This window comes from Dermacentor andersoni, chromosome 11 (genome assembly GCF_023375885.2).
Source record: "Dermacentor andersoni chromosome 11, qqDerAnde1_hic_scaffold, whole genome shotgun sequence".
NCBI classification, from domain to species: domain Eukaryota; kingdom Metazoa; phylum Arthropoda; class Arachnida; order Ixodida; family Ixodidae; genus Dermacentor; species Dermacentor andersoni.
Genome location: NC_092824.1, coordinates 66,305,650 through 66,331,207, shown reverse-complemented (window position 1 = coordinate 66,331,207; position 25,558 = coordinate 66,305,650). Strand labels below are relative to the sequence as shown.

The 25,558-nt window shown below is 45.4% G+C and overlaps 1 protein-coding gene across 5 annotated transcripts; it reads right to left on the bottom strand.

Annotated features, from left to right (window-relative positions):
- Positions 1-1,084: 1,084 nt before the first annotated feature.
- LOC140214293 (uncharacterized) lies at positions 1,085-24,800 on the bottom strand. Of its 5 annotated transcripts, none has more exons than XM_072285693.1 (5): positions 24,418-24,778; positions 21,593-21,715; positions 16,546-16,647; positions 12,741-12,863; positions 1,085-1,248 (listed from the first exon to the last, which is right to left on the bottom strand). In XM_072285693.1, exons 1-5 carry the CDS (start codon positions 24,516-24,518, stop codon positions 1,110-1,112), a joined length of 588 nt encoding a protein of 195 aa, XP_072141794.1. In that variant the 5' UTR covers positions 24,519-24,778; the 3' UTR covers positions 1,085-1,109. The 5 variants fall into 5 exon arrangements, with proteins under 5 accessions (XP_072141794.1, XP_072141792.1, XP_072141791.1 ...); XM_072285691.1 differs by lacking the exon at positions 1,085-1,248 and adding an exon at positions 6,220-7,483 and having other exon boundaries at positions 16,546-16,644; positions 24,418-24,800; XM_072285690.1 differs by lacking the exon at positions 1,085-1,248 and adding an exon at positions 6,220-7,483 and having other exon boundaries at positions 24,418-24,779.
- Positions 24,801-25,558: the final 758 nt, after the last annotated feature.

The window sequence follows — 25,558 nt, the reverse complement described above, 5'->3', positions numbered from 1 at the left end:
TAGTTTATCGTTTTGAGACTGGGCTTCAAGATGGTGTCGTGATGCTTCCTCCTAGTCTTTCACCTTCCTCCATCCGCAGAGAGTCATGTGGACACCTCCACACATTCGTATACTCGGCCTCCGCGAGCCCAGACAATCGAAGCGCTCCGATATGGCCAAGCCCCTGCTATGATCATAACGCACCAGCCTCCACATTTCTCAATTTGACATAGGCTTCACCTTTCTAGGCGCCCAAAATGAAGACTAACTGCGTCAAGCACCTTCACACTCTTGTCGGCTAACAATACCTGCATCGTGCTGGAGAGGAAGTGCCGTGAGCTCAGCTGCTTAGAAGACGGAGTCGCGCCCTCGGGGTGAACGTCTGCACGGCGACCCGCGGTCTTAGGCGACGAGCCCCGCGTCCATGACGACGGAGTCGGGGTCGAAGCGGTGTTGCTGTGGAAACTGAGAGACAGAGCATCGCTGTCCTGCAGTTTCTTCATCCATGGCGGCTGGAACATGAAATGTTGCTTCGAGCGAAGACTCCGTTGCTCGGGCGATTCAAACAACGCACTTGGCGGGGGTGAAGGCGGCCACTTCTCCGGACTCGGCTCGGAGGTAGTGCTCTGGTCCGGGAACTCGAGGTGATCAGAAGGCGAAGGAGATGACTGAGCTGTCACAAACTTCGCGCCCCGCAGCCGTTTGTGGTAGGTCGGCAGTAACAACTGCAGGTGTGGTGGTATTTTTCCATGGGATTCGCGAGCTCCCGCCAGAAGACCACGTGGAGATCCCGGTAGCCGGCCGAGAAATCTTCCCGCGTTCCGCTTCTTCAGTCCTCAAGGCGTCGTCTTTGCTTAACGAGACTGAAAGGAATCTCGATGATGGCGTCGCATGCGAATGATACCTTCGCACAGATATGCCGTCTTTTGTGGCCCGAGTATCAGTGCTTGGTCGATCGAGATGTTCACGCCGTCTCCTAATTGACTGCAGCTCCTCTTCACGCATATCGGAGAAGGATGGCATTTGCTGAACACTGCTGCTTCCTGCGGTTGCGTGAAAACCAGCCACGGGCGACTCTGTCGCATCCAGAGGGTGCGCTGGAGATGCGGAAGCCAATGTACCTTTGCCGATTAGTCGCTGCGGTCTACATGACGACGTCGTCCAAGTGTTCGCCTTCGACGTGGGATGCAGCCAGTCTGTCTGCTCGGACTCGCTATCTTCGAAGTACTTGCTCTCTCCCGCAAAATGTGGCACCGATATTTTGCAAACCTGGAGGGGAAAATGAAGGCGCATTCAGCTCACCCTTGATAACACAATCAATAATCTATTGCTGGAGAAAGCCTCAGTAGGATTTCTTATCACCGAAGCCCGTTTTCTTTCTTTAACTACGAAATGTGAACTTTAGCAGGGGCGATGGTCCAGCGGTGGGGTCAACGCCAATACAAAAGTAGGAGTTGTTTTTTTAGCTCCGCCAACGTAACGTTGTGCATGAGACAATGTCCTCAAATATCTGCGATGAAGAATAAGAAAAAAAGAAGGAGCAATCCAATCGGTGTTACCGTTACAAAATCGTGGCAGTACTCAGCAGTGGCGGAGGGAGCTCACGCTGTGCCGAATGTGGTGCATTCGAGTGCCCGATGAGTTCGTGCGTCTCGACACTTGGCATCGCCGTCATTGGCTGCGTAGCGTGTTCGTGGACTTCGCACGCTCCACGAGATGGTTCCACGTGGACCGCCGAGGAAGGACCAGGCACGTCAGCTACCTGCATGTCAGCACCACCGGAGCCGTGGACCACCGAAGGGGACGGCCCGACAATGTGGTGCCGCGGAAGATCTCGTCGTGAGTCGGCCGTCGGCTGCGGAGAAGTCGCCGGCATTCCTGGCACTTCGGCATAGCCGCCGGGCGGAACTTTCTTCCGGTTCCTGCCACGCGAACCTGGTTTCCGTACGGCCTCTGTTGGTTGAAAATGCCACCCTGCGCTTGTACTCTTCTAAGTAACATCAAATAGTAAGAGAGGTCATGTGGCTTTTTTAAAAACAATATTTCGCTCGGTGTCACCACCGGTACCTCTGGGCAACCACCGAGGGGACAAAACTGGTTGCACTTAAAAGGAACCGCTAAATTCTGCAGACTATAGTTAGCAGAATTTGGCTTACGAACCGAAATTTTTTTGGAGCAATTGCGCAATAATGTGTCCGAGAATTCATGAAAATTTCAGAAAATTGAAGCAGAACGTTTACAACACCAAAGGTTTGCACAAAAAAATAGACTATCAACTCTGCAAAGCGCACGGCGGACAAGCCTGACGCTTTGTGCAAAAATCTAGGCACGTTGGCTGGAATCGCTAACAGGCCGATTTTTACAATGCCCTATCCACAAATTATTTGTGTTCTTCACTGACACGTTTAATATATGAAGTTTGCGAACTCTTTCACCTAGACGTAGACACCGTTAGAGTTTTCAACATGATGTTTCAGCTTAGTTACATTGTCGGGATGTTCAACGAATTTTCGTAAAACCAAAACTTCCAACTCAAATACTACGATAATCATACGTTGGGCGTGATGCCATTCCGCACTTGTGAAAAACAGCGCGAATCAACAAAGGTCGATGCAGCGGACTAGAGGTGTCACAGGGTTGACTTACAACAGAAAATTTCATTGAAAGCACGAGAGTAAGTGGACTGCGAGGTTACACACACGTGATCACCGTAATCGATTCCAGTGGTGTGCAGTGCAACAAATATAATTGAAAAGCCGCCTGCGAGGTGGAGTTTAGCATGCTTTTAAACGTGAAAATCTGTTTAGGTGACGCTGAACAAAGACATTTCAATTTCAATTTATTAAGATAGGAGTGCCCATGGTGGAGTTTGCGGCTGAACACGTGATCACGAGTTCCATTTCTGGCAGCGGTGGCGGCTGCATTCCGCTAAGCGTGGAACAAACAAAAAAGAATGCTCCTGTATTGGGAATCTCTCACACATCATATATCCGGACGTATATCCAACGGACAAATGCAAAACGTGTGAATCCAGAGCCACTCTGGAGCATATATTACGGGAATGCCGAGGGATACATAACAATAAAGAAAACGCGGCCTCTAGCAGCAGCCTTCGCACGCGCTGGGAAGCCTCGCTGGGAAGCCCCGCCCTCGAGGATCAACTATGGGCCGTCCAGCGGGCCGAGGATGCCGCCAGGACCCAAGAACTCCTGGCCGTCACCTAGGCGGGGCCTTTGGCCCTCCCCACCAACTCGCAGGGCGCACAATAAAGCTATTTCCTCCTCCTCCTCCTCCTGTATTGGGCACTACTTGCTCTACGGTTTTCCTCATATCACAATGCGCAGCTTCAGCACGTTCAACTTCAAAGAGCCTTCGCTGAAAAAGGGAGTTCTTTGTAAACAAGCGCTGATAACTGGATCGTGTAAGTTGCTTTGGGAGCGAAATTGTTGTTACATTAGGAATGAGGAAATAAAGCAAATGATACTATAGACCACAGATGAATTTTTCGCTCTGGCATGTATGATGAACCTGATCCAACCTAATTATCCCCATCTGTTACGCACTAAAGAGTTTTGTTTAATTCAAACGAAGAGGCACATTTACCGATCACTTGCCTATTCCTTTATTACATTAAATATTAGGATCGAATTAGCAGGTGAAAAACGTTCTTCAACGCATGCCCATGCTATACCTCCATGGCGTTTATATTGAACTATATCATACAATCACACAAAGCTTTATGTTATAGACCATGGGGTCGTATAAGACTTGTTCGTGTATTCAGATTATGGCACATATATTTCGTCGGGCACTCACATAATCGACTTTTTCATCTAGGTTACAATACGTCGAAACAGCTATAAACCCGTTTACGAAAGAAATACTAGTGTTCCCGAAAGTCATCAAATTGAAGGAGTTCACTTTTCATATCGGATGCTTGAAAAGTAACAGAACAGCTCATTAGAACTTAAATTCAGTGTCTCGACTACGGAAAATGCACTTCGCGTCTAAAGCAGGAATATCAACATAATAAAGGGAGTCAGAGAAGTCACCTCGCTAGACGAGTCTACTTTCAGTAAAAAAGCATGCGACCACAAAGCTCGTTCATACACGCACACACAAAAATGCTTTACATATTCTTACTAAAGATGACTGGGTTTATCAATAAAGTATTGCCGGCATCCTTGACAAGCATTGCTTCCCGAAAGGACATACAGCCTTTCTTACAACACCGCTTTCTACGCCAAAGAAATAACGGCTTCGTCTGATTTATGTGGAAGCGGTCACCAGCAATAACTAACTTTTAATACTTCAATGCGAATTGTCCTTTAGAGCACATCTCTTAATGGCCCGTTCCTGCGGTGAGCGGCGGTGGTGACGGCGTAACCGAGCGAACGAGTGCAACAGCGAAAGATGAAAGAGCGAACGCGGAGCGGCAGATGAAAGACTCGAGTCGCGAACGGAAGAGACCAATGAGAGAGGCCCTTTCAGCGACGTGCGCGCGGGAAACTGGTGTCATGCAGACCCGCCCGACCGCTCGATGCGTACTCGTATGTGGTCTCAGCCGAACCTCTCGTTTCGCACCATCGTCTACTGTCGTCTGCTCGCGCCAGCTCTCGTTGGCGCTTGTTTGGTTTGCTTGGTTTGGTCTCGTTCGTGCTTGTTTCGATTATAATATTTTGCGATTGTTTTTGTAATCTGACCGTACGCGCGACGCGAATTGTGTAGTACTTTCTGAAAGCCAAGCGGCACTAGCGATTGCACTGTAGAACCTTCGACGAGTCATGTTTAAAAGACGACGCGCTTCACCCGCAGATCAGATTTTTGACGGATTGCCGACATTGCTACATGTCCCTTTCGATATCCTTCCCTCAATATATCGCGAAATGAAAACGCGTATAGAGCTGCGCTCAAATTTGGCGTTAGGAAGTATGGTAATCGTCGGTGAATTTCTTCACGTAATCCACCTCTCGTGTAAAACTATTTCAGGTGGCTAAAGTAATAAAGGGACGTAATCTGAAGCCACCTATATAGTACCTGTTCCTTTTTCATGAACATGTGTTTTATTAACTCACGTACTATAACGTGTAATTATTTTCTACCAATTTATATACTACGTTACATCTTTCTGCACTCCAACATGCAAAAATATCTGATATCGCAGTCTTCGGAAATATTAAGCATGTGAAAGAATTTCGCACTGCGAACATCAAGAAAATTGGGCGGAAACCAAAAGGAGAATTGTCATCAAATTCAAGTGAAAGCTTCCCGATATGTCTCCTGAGATAAGCTACTGCTTAGCCATATTTGTTATTGTGTTAAGCAGTTAGGGGCGACGTGACTACGCGCTGCCTCAAAGATTGGACCGGCCCGCGTTGTGAACCACATGAAAATCCTCACATGGTCGCGCATCCTGCAATGCTATCAGTATCGACGTATTAAGCTATAAACTTTGACTACACTTCACCCGGGATCGGGCAAGCTTCGATTACAGTTTCCGTTGTCGGCCCAGCTTATTCGGCGTGACAGCCATCTACAGAAAACGGGGTTAATCATCTGGATCAGTGTTCACAAAGCTTACAACTCGTATGTGCTGGTTGCCATCAGCCTTCAGCCGTCTCTAACGACACGTTTGGCATCGAGATTGGCTAGCACCTGCTCTTACTGATTAGTCTTACCTTAACACCTTCTTTGGAAATAAAGACCACAAAATTTTTTTTTGATTACCTTGGTTATGACGTGGCGACTCTGGCTGCAGGCTCTCCTGGCTCTTTTCGTGCTCCAAGGAAGACTTCTCTTCGGCGTCTTCAACATCAGCGTGACGATGCTTAGCCGCTGTTCCACTGTCATCGCGGTGTGAACCAGTCTCCACCGCGTCAGGCAGCGTCAGTCGTTCCGGTTCGCCATGCGAGGGTTCTTCGACGCCATTGTGGTCGCTGAGCCTGCCGCCAGCGACGGGAACCGCTGTCGTGGCGTTACTCGGTGTGGTACTTGCGGCGACGGACCGCTCGGAAATATCGCCTGGCGTACCGCGTTCTCTGTTCATGGCCGCGGATAGCAGTACGCTAACACCGGGTGCTTGATTCTTCTTTTTCTCCAGCGCATGCGTGCGTGCTGAGATAGATGACCGTGATCGTTGTCTTGCCCGTATTTTCTTCCATCCCCTTTCTTCTCGCGCCGCATTGAACTAAAGATATTGTGCACCTATAAGTAAAGCAATGCGAGTCGACACAGATGCCCTCCACCTGGGTAAGAGACGATTTATTATCGAACAAAGTCCCGTCAGGATAAGTGCTAATCGTTCACATGCCTAAAAACTCTAGCGTACTTGTCTAGTCATTGCTAGCACAAATGCGTCTATCACTTATTGAATCCGTACCTGTCACAGGCTAAAATGATTCCACAGCTGTAACCATGAAGCAGAGCAAGTCGACACAGATCTCTTCCATGTGGATAAGAAACTGCCCTTTGAAAGTCACAAAGGTTCTATCAAGAAAAAAGAACGATAGGTAAAAAAATTGCAGAGAACGCATCATGCAGTGAAACTCCAAGCAATTTGAATCTGACTTATGGTCTCATTATACTATGTCATCGGCTCAGTTTCAGGTACAGCACAAAGTCCTTCGGAATCAGTGAGATACACAAAGACTGCAGCATGCCTCGCGCTTATCTTGGCAATCACGAAATAAATCACTGAATCAACCAAATTTTCAAAAAACTGCACTGTGAACACCAAGGCAATTTTTTTTTCTTGCTTTCAAGATTCTGCAAAACTACAAATGTTTCTTTTTTTATTCCCACTGCAAGATCCATAAAAAAATTGAATGAACGTTTCTTACTAGAACACTCAAAACGCATGCAGGGGAAACTTCTATATGTGAACGAGGAACCAAGGAGCTTATGCGTACATTTAAACGTGCTAATTATGCAAACCACAAACTTGCAGCCCATTACAGTTTGCCTTGAAGTGAGTTCGCAAAAGCCAAGTTCTAGAACAACACAGTTATGCGAACCGCGGGCAGTGAGAAAGGTCTTTAAAATTCTCTGGCATTGGAGATGTCCAGACTCTTCAGGCGACAGTCGAGTCCAGTGATGTAGAAGAGCCAGCTATAGCATTCTCCTAAAATTCATTTCACTCAGCCGCTTTTCACGTCAAAAGAGGCTTTTTCTTCGCACGCGTTGCTTTCGGTCGGTTTCTCGGATTTGCGGACGAATATCGGCCTTCTTTTTTTTTTTTAATGCACAGCTTCACTCTCCCGTTCCCGTGCAGAAACCGCGAGTGAGTTGGTTCATCCGTGCACCAGTGACGCTACTAGCGCACTTTAGTGCGCTTTGAGGTGAGCGACCAGTTGGTCCGTATCCGGGAAATACGCTCCACACAAAACGCACGTAAATTTCTTGCACACGTGTCTGTCGAAAGCTGACTTGTCCGCGAAAAAGGCTTCGCAGTAATCGCACTGACACGGCACTCCCTCGGTGCGGCCATGACGGTGACGTCCGAGACCTGGGCTGTACGGAAAAGATTCACTGCTTATTCGGCAAACGAAAGATTTGACGCCCATAGGGCAGGGTGAAACGGTCACTAAGAATTCGCTCACATTTAAACGACTTGGCACATTTTTTTTTTTTTTTTGCGGACGTGTGATTTCTCGCGTGCGTGCGAGCCTTGATGTGCATTAACACTCGCCATCTGCGTGAGCCATTTACCACACGCATTGCATTGTGGGACTTCACGCCAACGTGCGCGCGCCCATGCAGTTCAAGACTCGCTAGTCACGTGAGCGACTTCGCACATGCTTTGCATTTGATGAGGTTTATTCGGCGCGTGCACTTTCGCAACTGTCTTAGGGAATTCGACTCCTTTACAGAGGCCCGATCACATGCGTTGCTAATGCAGGCTTTATCGCCCGTGTACTCTGAGGCATGCCTGCAAAAGACGTCTACTGCAAGTCTAGCCGCAGACACCGAGGAAGAATCGCCGTTTTCTTTCCGCTGTTCCGGTAGCATTCTCCGCGTATAGCTCGACAACATGTTCCAAGATGGCGCACGGTCTGTTGTTACGACAGACAGCGAGACGCTTATTTGTGAATATATAGCTTGGCAAACTAGCTTGCTCAGCCTCAGTGCTAACTTCGTGCACTTGTATGTATCGCCCGATTTAGGTAGGCTCAAGTTTAGTGGAAACTGAAGGCTAATGCATTTGGTGGTCTGTGGCGCCTAACTCTGAGATACACAGCCCTCTTTCGAGTCGCAAATTAGAACACTTCGTGTTCTACTATTACATTAAATAGAACGTACATGTGAAAGGAGTAGGTTAGTTCAGTTATCTGTAATTGACTTATACCTGGTTCATCCATTGAGAATATTCGTGCATCTTCAAATCGAAAACTAAGAATTTCGAGGAACAAGTGATAAATTTTGCCCTCGGAAGAGAAGCTTTCGGCATTCAAAACTAATTTTGTCCAAGAGATAGGATGTCTGCATCCTTTATGACCTCTTCTACGCTTACGACTATAATGGGTTATTGTTACAATGATTACGTTGTTATAGGTGGTTGCAAGGCAGTGCATTGTTCGCGTTATTTCTGACAAATATATGTGGACTGTGTCCCCGTCGAGCATCGCGTGCCATAACTCAATGTCTACATTGCAAATATGAATAAGAACTTTCGGGATATTATTTTCGTGCTGCCTACGTAACAAGTCAGTTAAGAACTGGCATGCATTTTCCCATTAGGCCGATAATGCTAAGCGCATTAAGCAACCTATACGCACATAACTTATAGTTTCATGCGCCACGTGCAAAAATATGTTAATTACTTCCACGTTTTCACGCACAGTGGAGGCAATATGCTGCTGAGGGATGCCTTTTTTATCTCTTTCTGCCAATATACGTTTCAGCGTTCATTCCAATCTGCTATTATGTAAATAGACAACCTGCTTACGTTTCATCCTTTTGTTTCGGTGGTTGTGACTTGCGTTGCTTCGTAAATTGATGAACGTTATCCGCTATTACTCATCCCGGTAAAATGCTATATATTTGTACACTTACATTTCTTGTCATTGATGATGCGACCGATTATATCTTATGTTGTAGTTGAACTCACGTGTTGTTACCTGCCGAATATTTTGTGACCCCGCCGGGTTGGACTAACTAGACCACATTATGCAAGCAATACATCAAAAATAAATAAGTTACAAAAACTGAATAAATAAACGAGCGATTTCACGTGATGCAAAAGCGATTTTGCAAGGAATCGTGCCGTTCTTCATGAAGGCTCCGAAGCTACTGAAAACTATTCCTAACATTTCCCGCCATTTAAGTATGGTTGTGTTGACCGAGTGTAAATCGCAATGAGTATTCCACTACATACTTATTGGAAGCCGTTCTTTCTTAGTAAATCAGTCGCCGTATAGAAAGAGGCCGCTTAATCGAGCTGGGTAACTTTTCTGCTAACGCAGATCTTGCACTCAACTTTCACGAACATATGCACAGGGGTGTGTCCTTATCATTCATTGTGTGAACGTGTATTTTTTTTTTTTTTTTCAAGTGCGCTGCTTCACCGAAATCTTCGATCGCTAACTAGTCCGTCAGTACCTATTAAGAAAGATGTAATTGAACTGCAGTCAAAGCACTTCCTCAAGGACAAGTACAATGAATTAAATCTAATTTCTATAAATTAGTAGATTTTAACGGTTCCCAAAGCTAAAGCACTTAACACCGCAGGCACATGTCAATTTTTTGGCACTACTCAATAAGTAGACCTTCTCCAGAATGAAGTATAGATGCAGGATTAATTTATGACGACGAACATCCGAATTTCCTGCTTGTTATTCGCTCATCAGGCTCGCCGCCACATTTCGCTGAAATGCGTCAAAGCGTTAAAACTTCACTACTCACATTGAGCCCTGTCCCATATCTTGGCAACGGGATGCAATCCCTATGCGTTCAGACGTGCTACATTATGCTTAGTGCCATGTGCGGCAACTTGCTGTTGTTCCATGCTCTTCCATTTTGTGCATACGGCATATATTGCAAATATATGAATACGCTGTTGTAACTACGTGAATATTTTCTTCCCTCAATCTTTAGGTCAGCATTCTACACCACATTTTTTATTGGCATAGTTATGACATTTCGTAAGTTTGTTAGCTGCTTCTGCTGTATTATGCTGCAATTTGTATTGGTTTAGATGGGCGCCATTCCAATAGTTACAATGCTTTACAAGTTGTACGTTGTTTTTGTAATATAAAGTCCAGAAATGCATATGGCCTCGCGCACGTGATTTCCTAATGAACTGCCGCGTTGGCACGTTTCAAAACAAAATCGAAAAAAAGGCCATAAAAGTAAAAAAAATGAAGAGAACCAAAGCGCTCACTACTTTTAAAAAAATAAACGAAGATTAGAAGAATGCACTATTGACGGCACATTCAGGACATGCGAGCTAGTTCTTCGCCTGACAACGCAACCGAAGGCTTACTGACAGCATCACCTTGGCTATAAGTCCGGCCTCAACTATCACCCTTGTGCGACCACTCGCATGCTTTGTAACGACCGTAGTCTGATGTAACAGCGAACACAAAAGCAGTATAGTTGTGCCATCCATAACAAAAGTGCTAGTTGGAAGTCAGCGCTTAATTGTGTCCGTCTCTTCGCTCTGTCTTCCGTCCATTATCGCATTGTTATCTACAATCGCTTACCAACTATGCCGGTCACACACTTTGCTTGGAAATTTAAAGCCTTCGTAATTATGTCAGGTTCTCTTACCGACCTAGTGCATATTCTATTTCGTGCCTTGTTTCAGTTCTCGCACACACGTTGAGATTGTCATGTGTGCCATTTAGAATTCAATTCAATTCAATTCAATTTTATTTCCCAGAAGCATCTGGACGGCTTCCTGGCTAAAAGCTGCTAGAGCAGCTTGACAAATGGCGCAGGAAGCCGTTACAAGGCATAGCGGACAAGTCAGATAAAAAAAAACAGGTATAATCGCAAGCAATGGAATCAAACACGATTTCAGTTTAAGAAATCAGTTTTGCAAGATACGCCAAAGAACAGCAAATTAAGTATTGAAAGAAAGAAACAAAGTTGAGAACAGGTAACGAAATCACTTGTGTCCGTAAATATTGTGAGGTTCCTATGCACTCTAGAAGGCCTTTACGCTCGATGTATTCTGTGTCAAAATTAAATAACGTTGTTATAAGGCAAATAAGGTGTTCCCACGTAAATTACTTGTAACCAACTGCCTCAGTTCCTTTATATTGTTTAACCCCGCTTGAAAACCTGCGACGAAACGCGTGCTTCTTAATTTTTGACAATTTGGCCGACTAACCATCAGGTTATGTATAATGGCTCAGTCGCGGTAAATTTTTCAACGAAGTTGTTAGGTCGAACCGCGCAACAAAAACTTAGCTCAGCCTGTCATTCGGAAATGCTTGAGCGCACCTGAAGATATCTCTTAAGGCACTCGTCTTCCTAAGGAGTAAGGTATGTAATACTCCAATAATTGTTTATAAATAGCATACTGCAAAATATAGCAATTAAGGCTGCATATTGAGACTAACAGCGCGACTGTAAAATGTATAAGGCCTGCGCTGTTTGACTAAATATGCCAAACCAACTAGTCCAACCAACTCGTCGCGTTGAATTTCCAAGTCTGAGTTTATTGAGAAAAGCCGAGACTCCAACCTAGAGGAGTCGTATTATCCGGCAAAATCATAATATAGAAATATTGCCAAGGATAAATTATCGGAATACAAAGCACAGAGACCTGTGTATCGCCCTATCTTTTTTTTTGTTATTCTAGACAACGTTGCACCCATTGGGCTACACTTCTACACAACTTAAAAGTAAATACTATTCACAAAAGTGAACACCAATACCTACAAATACTAGAGTTATCGTAATGACACACAGGCAAAACAAGGAGCCCCTTGTGAAGAACGGCGATGTTTCCCATAACACCTCAACGTCCTGTAGGTATCTGCTTGGTGCAGACAGAATGACTCGACAAGCAAAAAAGAACTGCGTGCTACCTGGAAATAAAAACGAGTTTGTCTGCCACTACGAATGTTTTGTACTTGAAATTATTACACACGGGGTGAATTGGCGGTCAAAGCGAAATTCTATTCTTCAAATAACTATTTCGTTTTCTTTCTTATGAGTCATGCCAGAACGTGAACGCAACTAATGAAAGTAAGCAATTATTTGAAAAAATAACGTCGAATAATTGGAATGAAGGCCTTAGTCATCGCTCCGTGCCACTGTTTACGCTTACGAATTTATATTCACTTGTATTTATTTAAATGTTTATTGTCCGGCCCTTGACACCAACCAGTGGTCGCCAATCCGACCTTCGTCCCAGGAAGTTTCAAGACCCCTCCTCTGCTACAAGGAAGCGAAGTTATGAATATTGCTACGAAACGACTAATCTTCATCCGTTGGGTGAAAAACTTCAGAATATTGGTCACTTAACTACACATTTGGTTCACAGAAATACTACACAACACTACGGGACACCCTATATGCGGTATGTGTATCTTATTGCAAGTTCAATATACACATTTACAATGTTTGCCTTCCGCTGAAAATGAGATATCGGCATCTGCTGCACCGCCACAAGAATAAACGGAACCCTTCGATCAGCACCACTCCCGTACCGAAGGGGAAATTGCCCCTGGAAGAACTACTGCACCACGAGGTGACTTCTTTGGAATTTTTTCAAAGGACTTATTTAAATGAACTTATATGGCAGGCCTCACCTCGCATCGTCTTCCAAAACGGCTGGCGCTTTCTGCTTGGCAGCCATCCTCTTCCTGGACTTTGACTCATCGGTGCCGCTGGTGCAGCTATTTCTGCACTGGTTGCGTTTACTTCTGCGAAAGCTGGCGAATACGAAACATATGTAACGTAGCAAATACGCAAATATGTAGCTTTGAAGTTCACAGCAGAACGTTTGCACATGGCGATAACTATACTGGTAACCAAACTTTGTGCTATTACTTCCGGCCAGGGACGGCTTCTCGTTCTAAAGAATAGTACCTTAAATCTCTCGGCTATGCATGACACGTTCTTTTGGCGCACTGACTTCCGAGCGAGATCAGTGCTAAATTTATTCTGGTAGTAGCCGAACAACATTGGGCACTTCAATCCCAGACAAAAATTTGAGAGCTTTTGAATATGAGCCTCGCTTCTTCCACACTACGGCTACCAACCTTACTGAAACGTTGGCACAATACCAGGCTAGCCATAGAGTACCCTCGGAAGCTTGAACAACGCCACAGAATCATGGCCAATGTGTGCGAGTGAATTACGGCCTTCGTAACGGAATTCCTTTACAAGTGCTCGAAAGCTTTATTTACGGACAGCGTTTCGAACTCAATAGTCGCATATGGGCAGCCTTTTTAAAATTGTATAATTACAGGAACTGAAAGTCTTATTGCAGCTGCTCGCTGGGAATTTGTTTACGATTCTGGAAGGTTGTACAAGCTTGTCGCTTTTTCTTTGTCTTACCTGACTGGGCAAATATACGTTTTAATGCTCGCTGAGAGCCAGTGCACACCTAAGTAACCTGCGTATCTATCTTGCTTTTCTTTCGGCGGCTGATGCTTATTTTGCTTAGTACACTGATGCACATCTTCCGCTCTTTCTTCTGTTTACAAGCTATATGATGGCGTAATTGTATTTCTTTTAAATGTCGGTAACGCGAACCATGAACTTTTATGCTGGGATTCAATCAGCATGATATTACCTTGTAAATTATTTGTAAACGCGCCCGCTCGGCGTTTACCTAGACCGCAATTATAAATCAATGAATGAATAAATAGGAATAAATGAATCACCAGAGTAAATAAATGAAGAAACTGGTGCACTCTGACGTGCTGACTGTCGGTGCATTGTAAATGAGCCCACCTGCTCTCAGTGACCATAAGAACTGGTTTGGTCGCTCCGTATACATATATATCGGTCCCTCTATGGCACATTACTACGGCGGTGCCGGAGGACTGGAGGCTAACACCTACAGTAAGTTGAGATTCTGATACCGCTTCTGTAACATCGAGTGACTGGAGAGAATTTGTTGCCGAAGAGCAAGAAGAGAGAGGAAGGCTGCAGAGTTTAGTTGACTATGGAATCACTAGAAGCGGCCGTGGATCAAGTAGTGGAATATGCACACAAGGACTCCTGCAGCTCTACTTGACAATCCGAACGAGATGTGGCGATCATTCCTGCAACGAAACGCCGATGTGGAGAGAATCTAGACGAGAATGACGGCCCTATATAGATATGTTAATGGGAATGCGTGTGTAACACGCACAGAGTGTTACATGACATTCTACTAGATGAAGATGTGTCGCTACTGGTAGAGTACTGGAACAGTTACGTATTACACGACGAGGGAACGGATTATGGACTGTATCCATTCATGGACATGGTGCTACTGAAAGGCTGGCAATGCCAGGTGTCATTTCGAGCCGAGGAGAGGCGATCGCAATTGCTGAGGAAACCAATAACACCATCCCAAATAGCAGCTGGCGCCACGGTCACATCGTCCACCCGTGTCCTTCGAACGGAAACTTCTACCGCTGTAAGCCCCGTGGAGGAGTCCCCGTCAGACGACGTGTTAGACCAAGTCGAAGATAAGGAGACTTCAGTATGCGACATTTTATCGACCTCATCTTGTATCTTATCACACGTCCTGGGGGTCTCGTGCATCGTTGAAATTTTCGGTGCCACCGTCGGCATCGCACATAATTCAGGTAATGATAGTAATTTATTGTGTTTAGTAACCACAGTATCCGTTGCATTCTTTTATTACAGCTCAATGTATACCTTAATGTATACCCAACCTGTGAAGCCTGGCAACTTATACAACCAACAGGTCCTCCGACTCGGTGCGGTGGCTGGACTAACATTGGACAATCGCCTACTGATGGCCATGATAATATGGAGGACATCATGAGAAGCCAATCACTGAATTAACTCAAGTGCGCCGTAAGCAAGGCAGCACTGTAAACCAGATACACTTTTTTTTTTGAAGGGCGCGTCTGTTTCGTCGCCAAAATACGCTTGCTTCACCTTACAATGGGTGAGTGACCCTTTAAGTACTTATTCAGACAAAAATGCAGAGTATGTGGAGGGAGTCAGAAAATGGGAAAACAATTGCAGTATTGGAGCTGTGAAGACTTTCTACGTCATTACAAAAATGAACAACCCAATCCTGTGTTCGTACCCATGACTCAGTACCTCTCTATGCCGGAAAGTGTCGCTATGCTAGAAACTATTCTTGAACTCCAAACTAATAGTTGGTAAAAGAGTTTCTAAATGAAGTCTTCCAATAAGTGCTTGAGAAGAAGCTTCCTAAAAAAAACTGCATCTATGTAATATGCCAAGCAGCGGAACCAAGCAGTGGAATAAACTACGTTTTTGACTGCAAAATAGGCTTTTATTTAAACACCGGTCAAATGGGAAACATTAATAATCATACTGAATTTCCATGTCAGGACTGCGACAACCGTTCTGCGGAATGAGCCCAATATTGAGCCCTCCAGTTACGAAACCGTCGAGATGTCACTCGGGGGCGGTAAGTTGGCGGTCAAGACAAAGTACGAAGACTATGGCGACATTAATCGCACCACGGTCATCATGCTTACCAACACAGAAGTACTCCCGCGAGGCTCCAGTTTGGACTGACAGATGTTCTTGTTCTTTTTCTTTTTTTTTGCACATGACAGCGGCTTAACGTATGACACAGTGATGTGGAAGGACCACACCTCCTTGCATGGAAAGAGCTCGCTTTGAAATACATTCAATAAAAAATATCTTTATTCTTCTGAATCACGTGGCTGTCTGGAGTCGATGGTCAGCGAGCGCGTTTTGCACCCTTGTCGTTTCCTCCTTTCGTCAGTTTTCCCGCATTCGTTTTTCAGCAGCTGCAATCGTCTATAAGCATCAGCTCCGGCTCCAGCACGACGCTCTTCGAAGGCGTGCCGATACGCGGCAGTGTCTGCGTAGCCGTATTCGTGGACTACATCCTTGGCTGTCGGGTGTTTTTTATTTTTTTCAATAGATTCGACCTGAAGATCCACTTCCCATCCACCAAGATTGGTGAAGGAGGCACCAAGCCCGAATGAAGATCTACGGTCATGCGCGCTATCGCCTCGAGCTCGGCCACTTGCTTGTACTTTGCTTGGCGGGCGTCCATCTCTATCGGATCTTCCTGTAGCTGGCCGTGTCTCCTAATCGAGTGTAAACCCATTTAAATGTTCCAGTACAGTTATTCGAAGCGCATGTCACTCTTTTTGCAAGATTAGTCGCACTAGAAAGGCGCTGCTTATGAAGCTGCAGCGGCAACTTCCCAGTAAAACACATATTTTGCACTCTCAGCTGCGGAAGTTAGATGCTACCCTCAAGTGAGCTGGTCATTTCTATTATTAGGGGGCAATGAAGAACTACAGTGACGAAGAATACTACAAGGCGACTAACACTCAATCGTTGAAAGAAAAGCTTCAGAACATTAGTTGTAGGACAAGCAATATGTTAGCGGAATAGTTCGTTGGCAGTGCTCACCCCGCGTTGCCTTCCGAAACTGACGACGTTTCCTGTGTGGCCACCTTACTTGTCCCGCGCTTTGATTCGTTGTCCTCACTGCTGGTGGTGGCACAGCTGCTGCTGCGGTTAGTGAAAGCAAAACATATTTAGGGGTAAGTGTGCGCGGGCGTCGCGGATAGAGGAAAGGTTACCAGTTGCGCCGTCTGTGAAAAAAAAAAAAACAGTAACAGTGCAACACAGGACAGAGGGCTGTCCTGTGCCCTTTACTCGCTCGTCCCGTGTTGCGCTGTTCCTGTTTTTATTCTAAAGATGAAACAACCAGCCCCATTGAACACACTTAAAATAACTTCGTCTCCATGTGAGATAAACACCCGCATAAGAGAATCAAGCTCATTGTTGCCATTTCCCGCCTCCTTGGCTAGCTTGTTTAGCGCGACCTATTCGGGTGACATTTGCGCAACGCACACGTGATGGGATGTGGGCAAAGTTCCCGTGGTGCGCACGCTGGGAGAGGCGCGGTTCGATTCGCAGCTATTCGGGAATGCAGTTGAGCATGGTTTTCATGCGTGCTGAAGAATCTCAAGAAAAAAGCTGCAGGACGGCGGTACTGACTGCGAATAGGGGAGGGGCAGCAACAGGCGAACAAATAAATCCAAGACACTGAACTGCTTAAAAAAAAGTCGCGTTAAGTAACCCTGTGCCAAAGCACTTGGAAACAGTGACGTGGGGTAAGTATAAATAGGGGGTTTTTGCATGCCAAACCCGCGATGAGGCAACAGAATGGTCAATCGGGCTAGTAGATTGATCTGCAGCTCAAAAACAGCGATCGATAGAAACAGGTCAAGGCACTTACTCGCAACTGAAAGACTTAGTGAAATGAAGCGCAAATAAATATGCACAAAAATGGAGTGATAGCGCATGCGCAGAAAAACAGGGGTGACAAAAGGCCAATAGTGAACCCTGAGAAAAAAATAAATATGTGGGCTACCTATCGAGAAAGGCACGAGAGAAGGGCGGCTGACACACCGGCATCTCCTCTTTTGGTGATGCGGCAGGCTAGAGTTAGCTGATTGTTGCTGTTGGAGACGATCTCGGTCTCAATGAACACGTGATAGCGCCCGTATTTTCTACAGTGAGCAGTCAAGTGCGACGACCCCGAAGACTCGATTGATGCCTGGTGCTCCCTGAGCCAAGTTTATGCAACGCCCACACTGGCCCACATGTACATTGACAAGTGTGCAATGCCTGTCGCACTGTCTTCGAGCTGTTTACTGCGTTTAATGATACATTCTGGGGGTTTTCCGCGAGTACGCGAACAAATAGCGTGAAGTTCATTTTTTGGCTGGAAAAATTATGTCAACTCTGTACCTGGTGCTTACGTGTTGCAATTCAATCGCTTTGGTTTCGATGAAGGTGTTAGCTGTTAGATGAAGGTGTTTAAAACACTCCGTGGACAGGCAGCTTGTAAATTTTTAACACAGAACTCGAACTCGATTTAATGATTTCTCTTTTACCAGTTTCGAATGGCCCGACCTGCAGTTAAGGAAAGGCCTAATATATCTAGGTAGGCAGGTAGTACCAGCAGACGCGAAGCTGTTAAAAATATTAATTTCAGGTCAAAAAACTAACTGGTTATGTTGGGGATATTTAAACAAAATGTCTTGCTTCATGCCGTTTAAATAGCAAGAAGAACGCGTACAACTTTCTGGAATTATTGGAATTAGTGAACATTTAAGAAATCATACACTTAGCTAAGGACTTTTTTTTACTAGCCCTGAAAGATGACGTTCTAGCGCTATATCAAGCTTAATTATCTAACTAAAATGCGCTTAATCTTGGTGCGACTGACAATCCTCTAGAAATCCCAGAACGCTGAACACAAAGGCCTCCCTACCAGAAACGTAGACATTAAGCAAAAACAAAGCAACTCAAGGAAGTTTGCAACCGAAGTTCCACTATTCAAGCGAAAGGAAAGCTTGTAATTATTAACCAGGAGGTCGTTATTTATTAGGCAGGTCGTTATTTCCCTATGGAGGATAGAATGGTACAAGTCTTCCGAATATACATTAATGCATGGTACCTGCTAGGATTATCCTCTTTCAGAAAACGCAACCATCGCTTCGAAATTGACAGGGAGAGATAAACGGGGTGAGAAAGGCAGAAAGGCTTTGCTTACAGGATAACGATTCGAGATGCTCACACGCTCCAAGTTCTTTTGTAGATATTGCGAGAAAACGTTTTTTCACGTGTCTCCTTCAGGTACTAGGTCCCTCAAAGGCATAGGACGCTTGTGGGTTTTTATGGAAAAAAGATGTCAAGTTGAAAGTGCTTCGCGGTCTTGACAGCAGAAGCTAGCCGTTGAGAATTGATTTTTGAATTATTTTTCTTTCTGTACATCAACAGAAATCGAAGCAATAGGCTATATAACCTGACGGATGCTTTTGCTCCGAGATACAGTGCGGCACGCATACATAATACAAATAGGAAGAGAGGAGAAATATACAATATTTAAAATCAGGTAATCATTTAACAATCTAAACTGCCTTTATAGATATAGAAAAACAATAAAAACATTAACAAAGAGCGAAGAAGAGAAGCAAATCGACATAGTTATATCATCACAAGCAGCAACAAAAATAAACAAATGTGTCCTCGTCGATAAAATAAAGCACACTGTGAACATTGAGCAAGATGAAAAGCTTAAGACACATGGAATTTTTAATTGACACGAAAACTGCACTTAAATATACTCAGTTCATATGTAGCACCAGGGAACGGGCCCTTTCTTTTACAACTTAGTTGTATATGAGTCGGATCCCGGGATTTCCTCGTCTCCGTCGACAGAACTGTCGACAGAAAACGATTCATTCGCCGTGGTTGCTTAGTGACTATGGTGTCGGGCTGCTGAGCACGAGGTCGTGGGATCGAATCCCGGCAACGGTGGCGGCATTTCGATGGGGGCTGAATGCAAAAACACCCGTTAACTTAGGTGTAGGTGCACGTTAAAGAACCCCAGGTGGTCCAAAGTATTCCAGAGTCGCCTACTACGGCGTGCCTCATAATCAAATCGGGGTTGGGAAGTAAAACTATAATATTTAGAAAACTATTCCAAGAATTTGTCTTGTCAATCATTTCATGCGGTACATTGCTCCATCGTTCAAGGCTACGTCACATTGGTCTTTCGTATAAGGTGATGTCACAGCTTCGCTGGCCAACCACCTTCACAGAGTAGATTGTAGCCCAATATATTTTTCTTACAAGCATGAAGTTTTTTTAAGCGCCGTTGACGCCTTCTCTGAAGAGTCCGTTCACCTAATATCACAAAAGCTTCCTTTTCTGGCCAGTAGGACGTGCAAGCTATTACAAGTCATGAAATAAATAGGTCGAATTCACTGTGCTTTTTTTAACGAACACTAAATGCGCGTCACTCTTGCATTTAGCCCCCCATCAAAATGCGGCCGGGATTTGATCCCGCGACCTCGGGGTTAGCAGCGCAACGCCATAGCCGCTAAAGCATCACTGCGGGTGAATGACTTCTTTGCGATCTGGGTCGACATTAGCGATAAAGAGGAGGGACAATGACCTGGACTAAGGGCAGAATCACGATTAGTTTACTTCCTGTGACATACTTAGCAACTCCCGCGAATTTTTCATAAGTTTAGAAATTTTGGCTCATTTTACACTTTTATGAATGCGTCAGGTCTCGCGAAAAATAAGTTTTCACGAATGTTTTAAAGACGCTTCTAATTGGAGCCGTGCACGATTACTAAACATAAATTGTGATGCGCGAAATGTCAAATACCAGAAGCTCATGTGCTTCCAGCAAATTTATGTAGACAAGTTTCTGAAGTAGAAAAAATCGGAAGTAACAAAAGCGCTGAAGAAAAGAAACAGTGCGATCTAAAAGAATGTTGTCGATTTCCGCTGTTCGAACTTTACTGCTGCTTGCGTGAAGCATCTAAAGGTAACTAATTGAAATACTAAAGTGTGCATGATGCACCAATGTAGGTAAACGCATACTATGCGCTCCCCTGCATCCGTTCCCCAGCGAAAAATGTTTTGTCCGTAGGATATTTAGTTGTAATGTGCACAGTTTGGCAGATATGCCACAATATGCTATGTCTGCACAAGCGCCTTATTCCAACAGATCGGCCCACATTGTAATCGGACCCGAGGCAGAGGATCAAACTAGAGACATCGGGATTGTTCAGCAGCGATACCTCGGCAACCAGTTTATAACTTGCGCCCGATATCACGGCAGGTGTCAGTTGCGCATGCGCCATTCACGTGGTTATAAGCCATTTTAGAAGCAGAGTAACATTCACGCGTTCATATGCCTTCTCTTTCACTACCGCATTGTCTTTGGCAGGCTATTGGTGTTTACAACGTCAGGCAAAGAGTGACGAAGACAATATGCCCAAGTTCGAACAGCGAGGAGCGTATATTACTCGTAACTACCCTCCAGGTTAAGTGTGCCGTGCAGCAACGCAAAATAGACCTAGTAATCGTTCGCTCGGCATGTTCGTGATCTGTGAAAACATTCAGCCGCCCGCACTGAGACATTTGCGAAAATCCTGTCAAAATAGTGGTTATCCGGGCTTTCTGCCTCTAGTTGTTGGACTTGCTTTTCCTGGTGACTCTGGGTGAGCGCATTCAGATGCCTTCAGCGAAACGCTAAACATTGCTATCACTTTCAATGCTTCGCGCCTACGAGCGAAACAGTCAATTTTTCGCCCCTAAAGAAAGTCGGCGTTTCAGCTAGCTGAAGCGTTGATGGTATCGCTTCGAGGCGTTCTTCGGCTGGCTACCTCGACGACTTCAAAATAAAGGGAAGTACAAACGCGCTGATCAATCATTTCCAAGCTGCGAAGTAGAACTGAAGTTTCTAAAGTCACGCGAGCGTCTCAATCCAAAATCGCAAACAAAACACCCCATAACTGAGACGCTGCCTACTCTGAAGACAATTGGGTGGCAAGAAATGAGAGTATATCACATGCCGTGTGCGGTGTCCTTGCTCAGACGGCGGCTTAATTCAACGTAAATGTAAAGGCGAGTGGCAGCTTACCTCACGTTGTTTTCCGCGGCGACAGATCCACTGGCAAAGCCCGAGTCGCTTGTACTGGTTGCCTCGATGCTTGATGGAGCAGATGCGCCGCCGTTCGTTTCTTCACGGATAATCTGCGGTTGCCTGAAGGAAACGCCAAGCGGATTTGATCGCAACAATGCAACAGTAGTAAATCGGCAGTGTGGGGAATGCAGCGTGTCGTAAACGCGACTGATTGAAAGGAAGAAATTTTTCTGCTCAGGGACACGCGAATGCCAGTTTTATTGTAAGCTAACTGGGAGATCATAGAGGGTGCCTCTAGTCCTGCGCTAAAAAGGCACGGCGAGCCGGTTAACGTGGCTTATTTCCCGACCATGAATTGTTTCCAACGTAAAATGCGTGCATGCCTTGCAAGTTAAGTTGTCCTTGCGAATACTTCTTGGCCTTGCTGACCGCGGCAGCCGTCATTCCAAATACACGCTCACGCAAGCATTCACATAATGCATCAATGTCTCAAATGTAGCCTCGACTATGCTACATCCTATAAGAATAGTCGTCATATTCACTAACTAAATACTAACAGGCTACTTGCATAAAAAAGAAAATTCAAGGACACTTAAGGACTGGCTATTACAACTGGTATCGACAAAACAAGGGTCATTTAGGAGCCGCATGACGGTCCATCTACGAGAGACCCCGCTAACAAAGTTAGAGCTTATCAGCGCCGTACCAATGTGCTTAAATATATGTTTTTTCGAAAATGATTACCGATTGGAATGAGCTCTCTAATGAAGTGATTGCAGCGTCTAATATTTAAAATGCTATTGAGTCATATTCTTCGAAGGTTGTTTTATTCATGTCTGAACATACACAACAGTGAGCACCGTTTTTGCGTTTTTCTTGCCCTAGAAATTATTGCCTTCCGCTATTGCAAATTTGCTTTCACTGTTGTATTCTTTCGATATTGAATATTTTTCCGTTGTGACCCTGTATTTTAACCCCCCCTACAATAATGTCGTACAGGCGATGTAGGCATATCGAATAAGTTGTAAAAGCAGAAGCATTAACTTCTAATCGAATGCTGCCGAGCGGTCATTCGAGTTATGAACTCCTCGCGGGCAAGTGAGAGCGTTGAGACATTTTTCCAGCGCCTCCTAGGTAGCGCATGGCCGCTGCACTTAGATCCGTGACGTCATGCTGCCTTGCCCAACTGCCACAGAATCGAATGGGGACGCTCCTTGAAGGCTTCGGCGATTTTGACTTCACCGCCTTTGTCACGCCGGGCTTGGCAATGGAAATTTCGGTCCAAGTAGCGTGACGTCATGAGACGGAGTGGACGGGCTTGCTATTAAGAGGAGGCGCTGGTTAAGTCCAGTGGGTAAGACACTCTTTCCGGGCGTAGGGTTGTAGTTTCAAAACTCACTGTAACCAACGTTCTTCCTTTCGAATTACTTGCGTGTTTTTTTATGCATCGATTTTTTAATAGCGATTAACGAGGCGAAGTTACAACCCAGGCAAGAGTTTGCGCTGACAAAGAACTCGCGGATAACACAGGCACCCGAAAGCGACGGTGACGTGGCGTCGTGACGGTGACGTCACGCAGCACCTGGCGAGTGGTGTACACTTGCACCCGATTTGCTCTCTCGAGGCGTGCATGTGACGTGGCGTCGCAGCCAATGGGAATTTGAGGTGCCGCCTCGCGGCTGCAGACGCCGGCTCTTGTGCTGAATGAGCCATTTGATGCTGTCGCATCAAGAACCACTCCCTTCTTAGAAAATGCAGGTAGTAAAAAGAGCACTTTTCAATAACTGCTGAAGCTAGAAAAAAAAAAAGGACCAACCTTGCTGCACTCCTGCTAGACTTCACAACTGCACTACGTCGGTAGCGCCGTTACTAATGTCACTGAAGTATAATTATCAACAATAGAATGAGGCATTGTCATGTAAGGTGCACGGTATTGTAAAAGCACAAGAAGGTAAAATAATACATGCGAAAAAAAAATGAGAACCACGTCCTTTCACTAAATATTAAGCATCAATTATAGGCATACGTTATGTTTAGCAGAGACATTACGGCGCCACGACTCCGGATAACGACGTTCTACAATTAACCCCAAGCAACGTCTTTTTTTTTTTTTTTTTGCAACGTACTCTAACAATAATGTCAAGAGTATATATATATATATACGTAGTTCGAGGGAGCACTTGTTGCACCGGTGAGCACCCATATATTAGGTTAAGGAATCAGTTTTGTAACCGAATGTCTATTGCTTAGTGCGAGCATATATGTGCGCTATGACCGTCTCACCTAACTTTCCGTCCAACACAACAACAATGCTATACAGTTGACCTAAATTTTGCGCAAGACTGTCGCAGTCACAGCATAACACACCACGGCCAGACGATATAGGAGTGGCTGAATAGATACTTCGTATAAGCCACTAAAAAGCCTTTCTGGCTAGTAAAGGCAGCACTTACTAGCCGCTGGCTAGTACATAACTAGTAAGAATGTAATAAAATGCATAGTAATCTGGTAAACGCGTGCATTTACTAACTAATTACGAACTTCATTTTCAAGAACACCTTTGCAGATTTGCCGGTTTTCCGGCTCTGTTCTCTAGGAGTGTTACGCAGGGAAACAACACTCGGTACCTGAATATGCTCAGTGCAAAAAATAGATGCCTCAAGAGTATAGTGTGGTAAAGACGCTCGCGTGTTTCCTTTCACAAATATGGCGACTGTACACGTGTCGCAACGTAAACATGCTACTCCGTAATTTAGAAGCAAATGCTATGTCTCTCGGACTTGAGCGAATGGAAATCTTTGGAAAGTTCGAAGTATACTCACCTAGTGTCGCCTTTGAAGATGTCTTCATCTTCGCCAGCCCCGTCGAGGTCAGCGCGGTCGCAGGTGCTGGACACCGCGAACCGTGCACCATGGCTTTCCATCTCGGCCCGTGTCTGGAAAGACGCTATTTGTGCTAAACGAGTAGCGAACTAAACGCTCGCCGCAGCGTGATGGCAATTGACTGTGCGCAGGCAGTCAGTTCAACGAAGCGCGCAAGAGCGACTGCTAATACAAGCTACAGCCGAGGCTTGCGGCTTTAAGAGAAAGTCGAGTGGAATTCGCCTCGTCGCTAGCAAAGGGAGCACCAATGAGAGGGCGCCAAAGAAGCATGCGCATCGGTTTGCCGAGCATCGAAGGCTGGAAATTATTTCAGTTAACCAGAGCCATCCACGTGTTAGGAGGGCTGGCCCGTTGTTCGCCAAGTGGCGATGAATTCTTAGCGCGTCACGCTGATACTTATGTGACAGCGTTTGCGGGTGACTCGGCCCTTTCGTCCAAAAAGAGCTCGAACCTATTTCCGACGGTTTGCGTTCCACTGGTGAGAGGGAGACAGCGCTCGCCGCATGAGACGGCACTTTTTCGAGCGTACCCTTTCCTGTCGACGATGAAGCGATGCGCTCTTTCTCACATTCGAGTGAGCGCCGCAGTCTTTTTTGACGAGGTCCTCGTAGAAGCGTGTCATCTCTTCGAGAATGGCAGCCTAAATAGTTAAGGACAATTCCTTATTATGTATTTCAGTAGAAACTGCAATTAGGTGAGCGTGACAAGGGCGGCCGTGTTTACCACAACACGCGTTATCGCACTGCTTAGATAGTTTCCTGTACCAGTTAGTCTGTTACTTTATTTGTTGTTGCAAATACGCAGTGGAAACAAATTCACGTAAGGCCGCATTTCATCATTCGGCCTTCAAACTGACTATGGCGGCCTCCCTGCTTTCCGTGACGGTCTGGCAGTCGTTGTCGAACGCTAATCATTCCCTCGTCCAGATGCCTGCTGCTTGGCCAGTCACACCCCTGCGTCATTTCCCAGAAAATGACGCCATTGTGTTCAAATTTCTCCTAGTGTCGCCTACTTTGAGTTGGAGATTATAATTTCCTTTGTTGTAGAGGCCTGTGCTACCCGCTGCCTTCTTGTCGGTCGG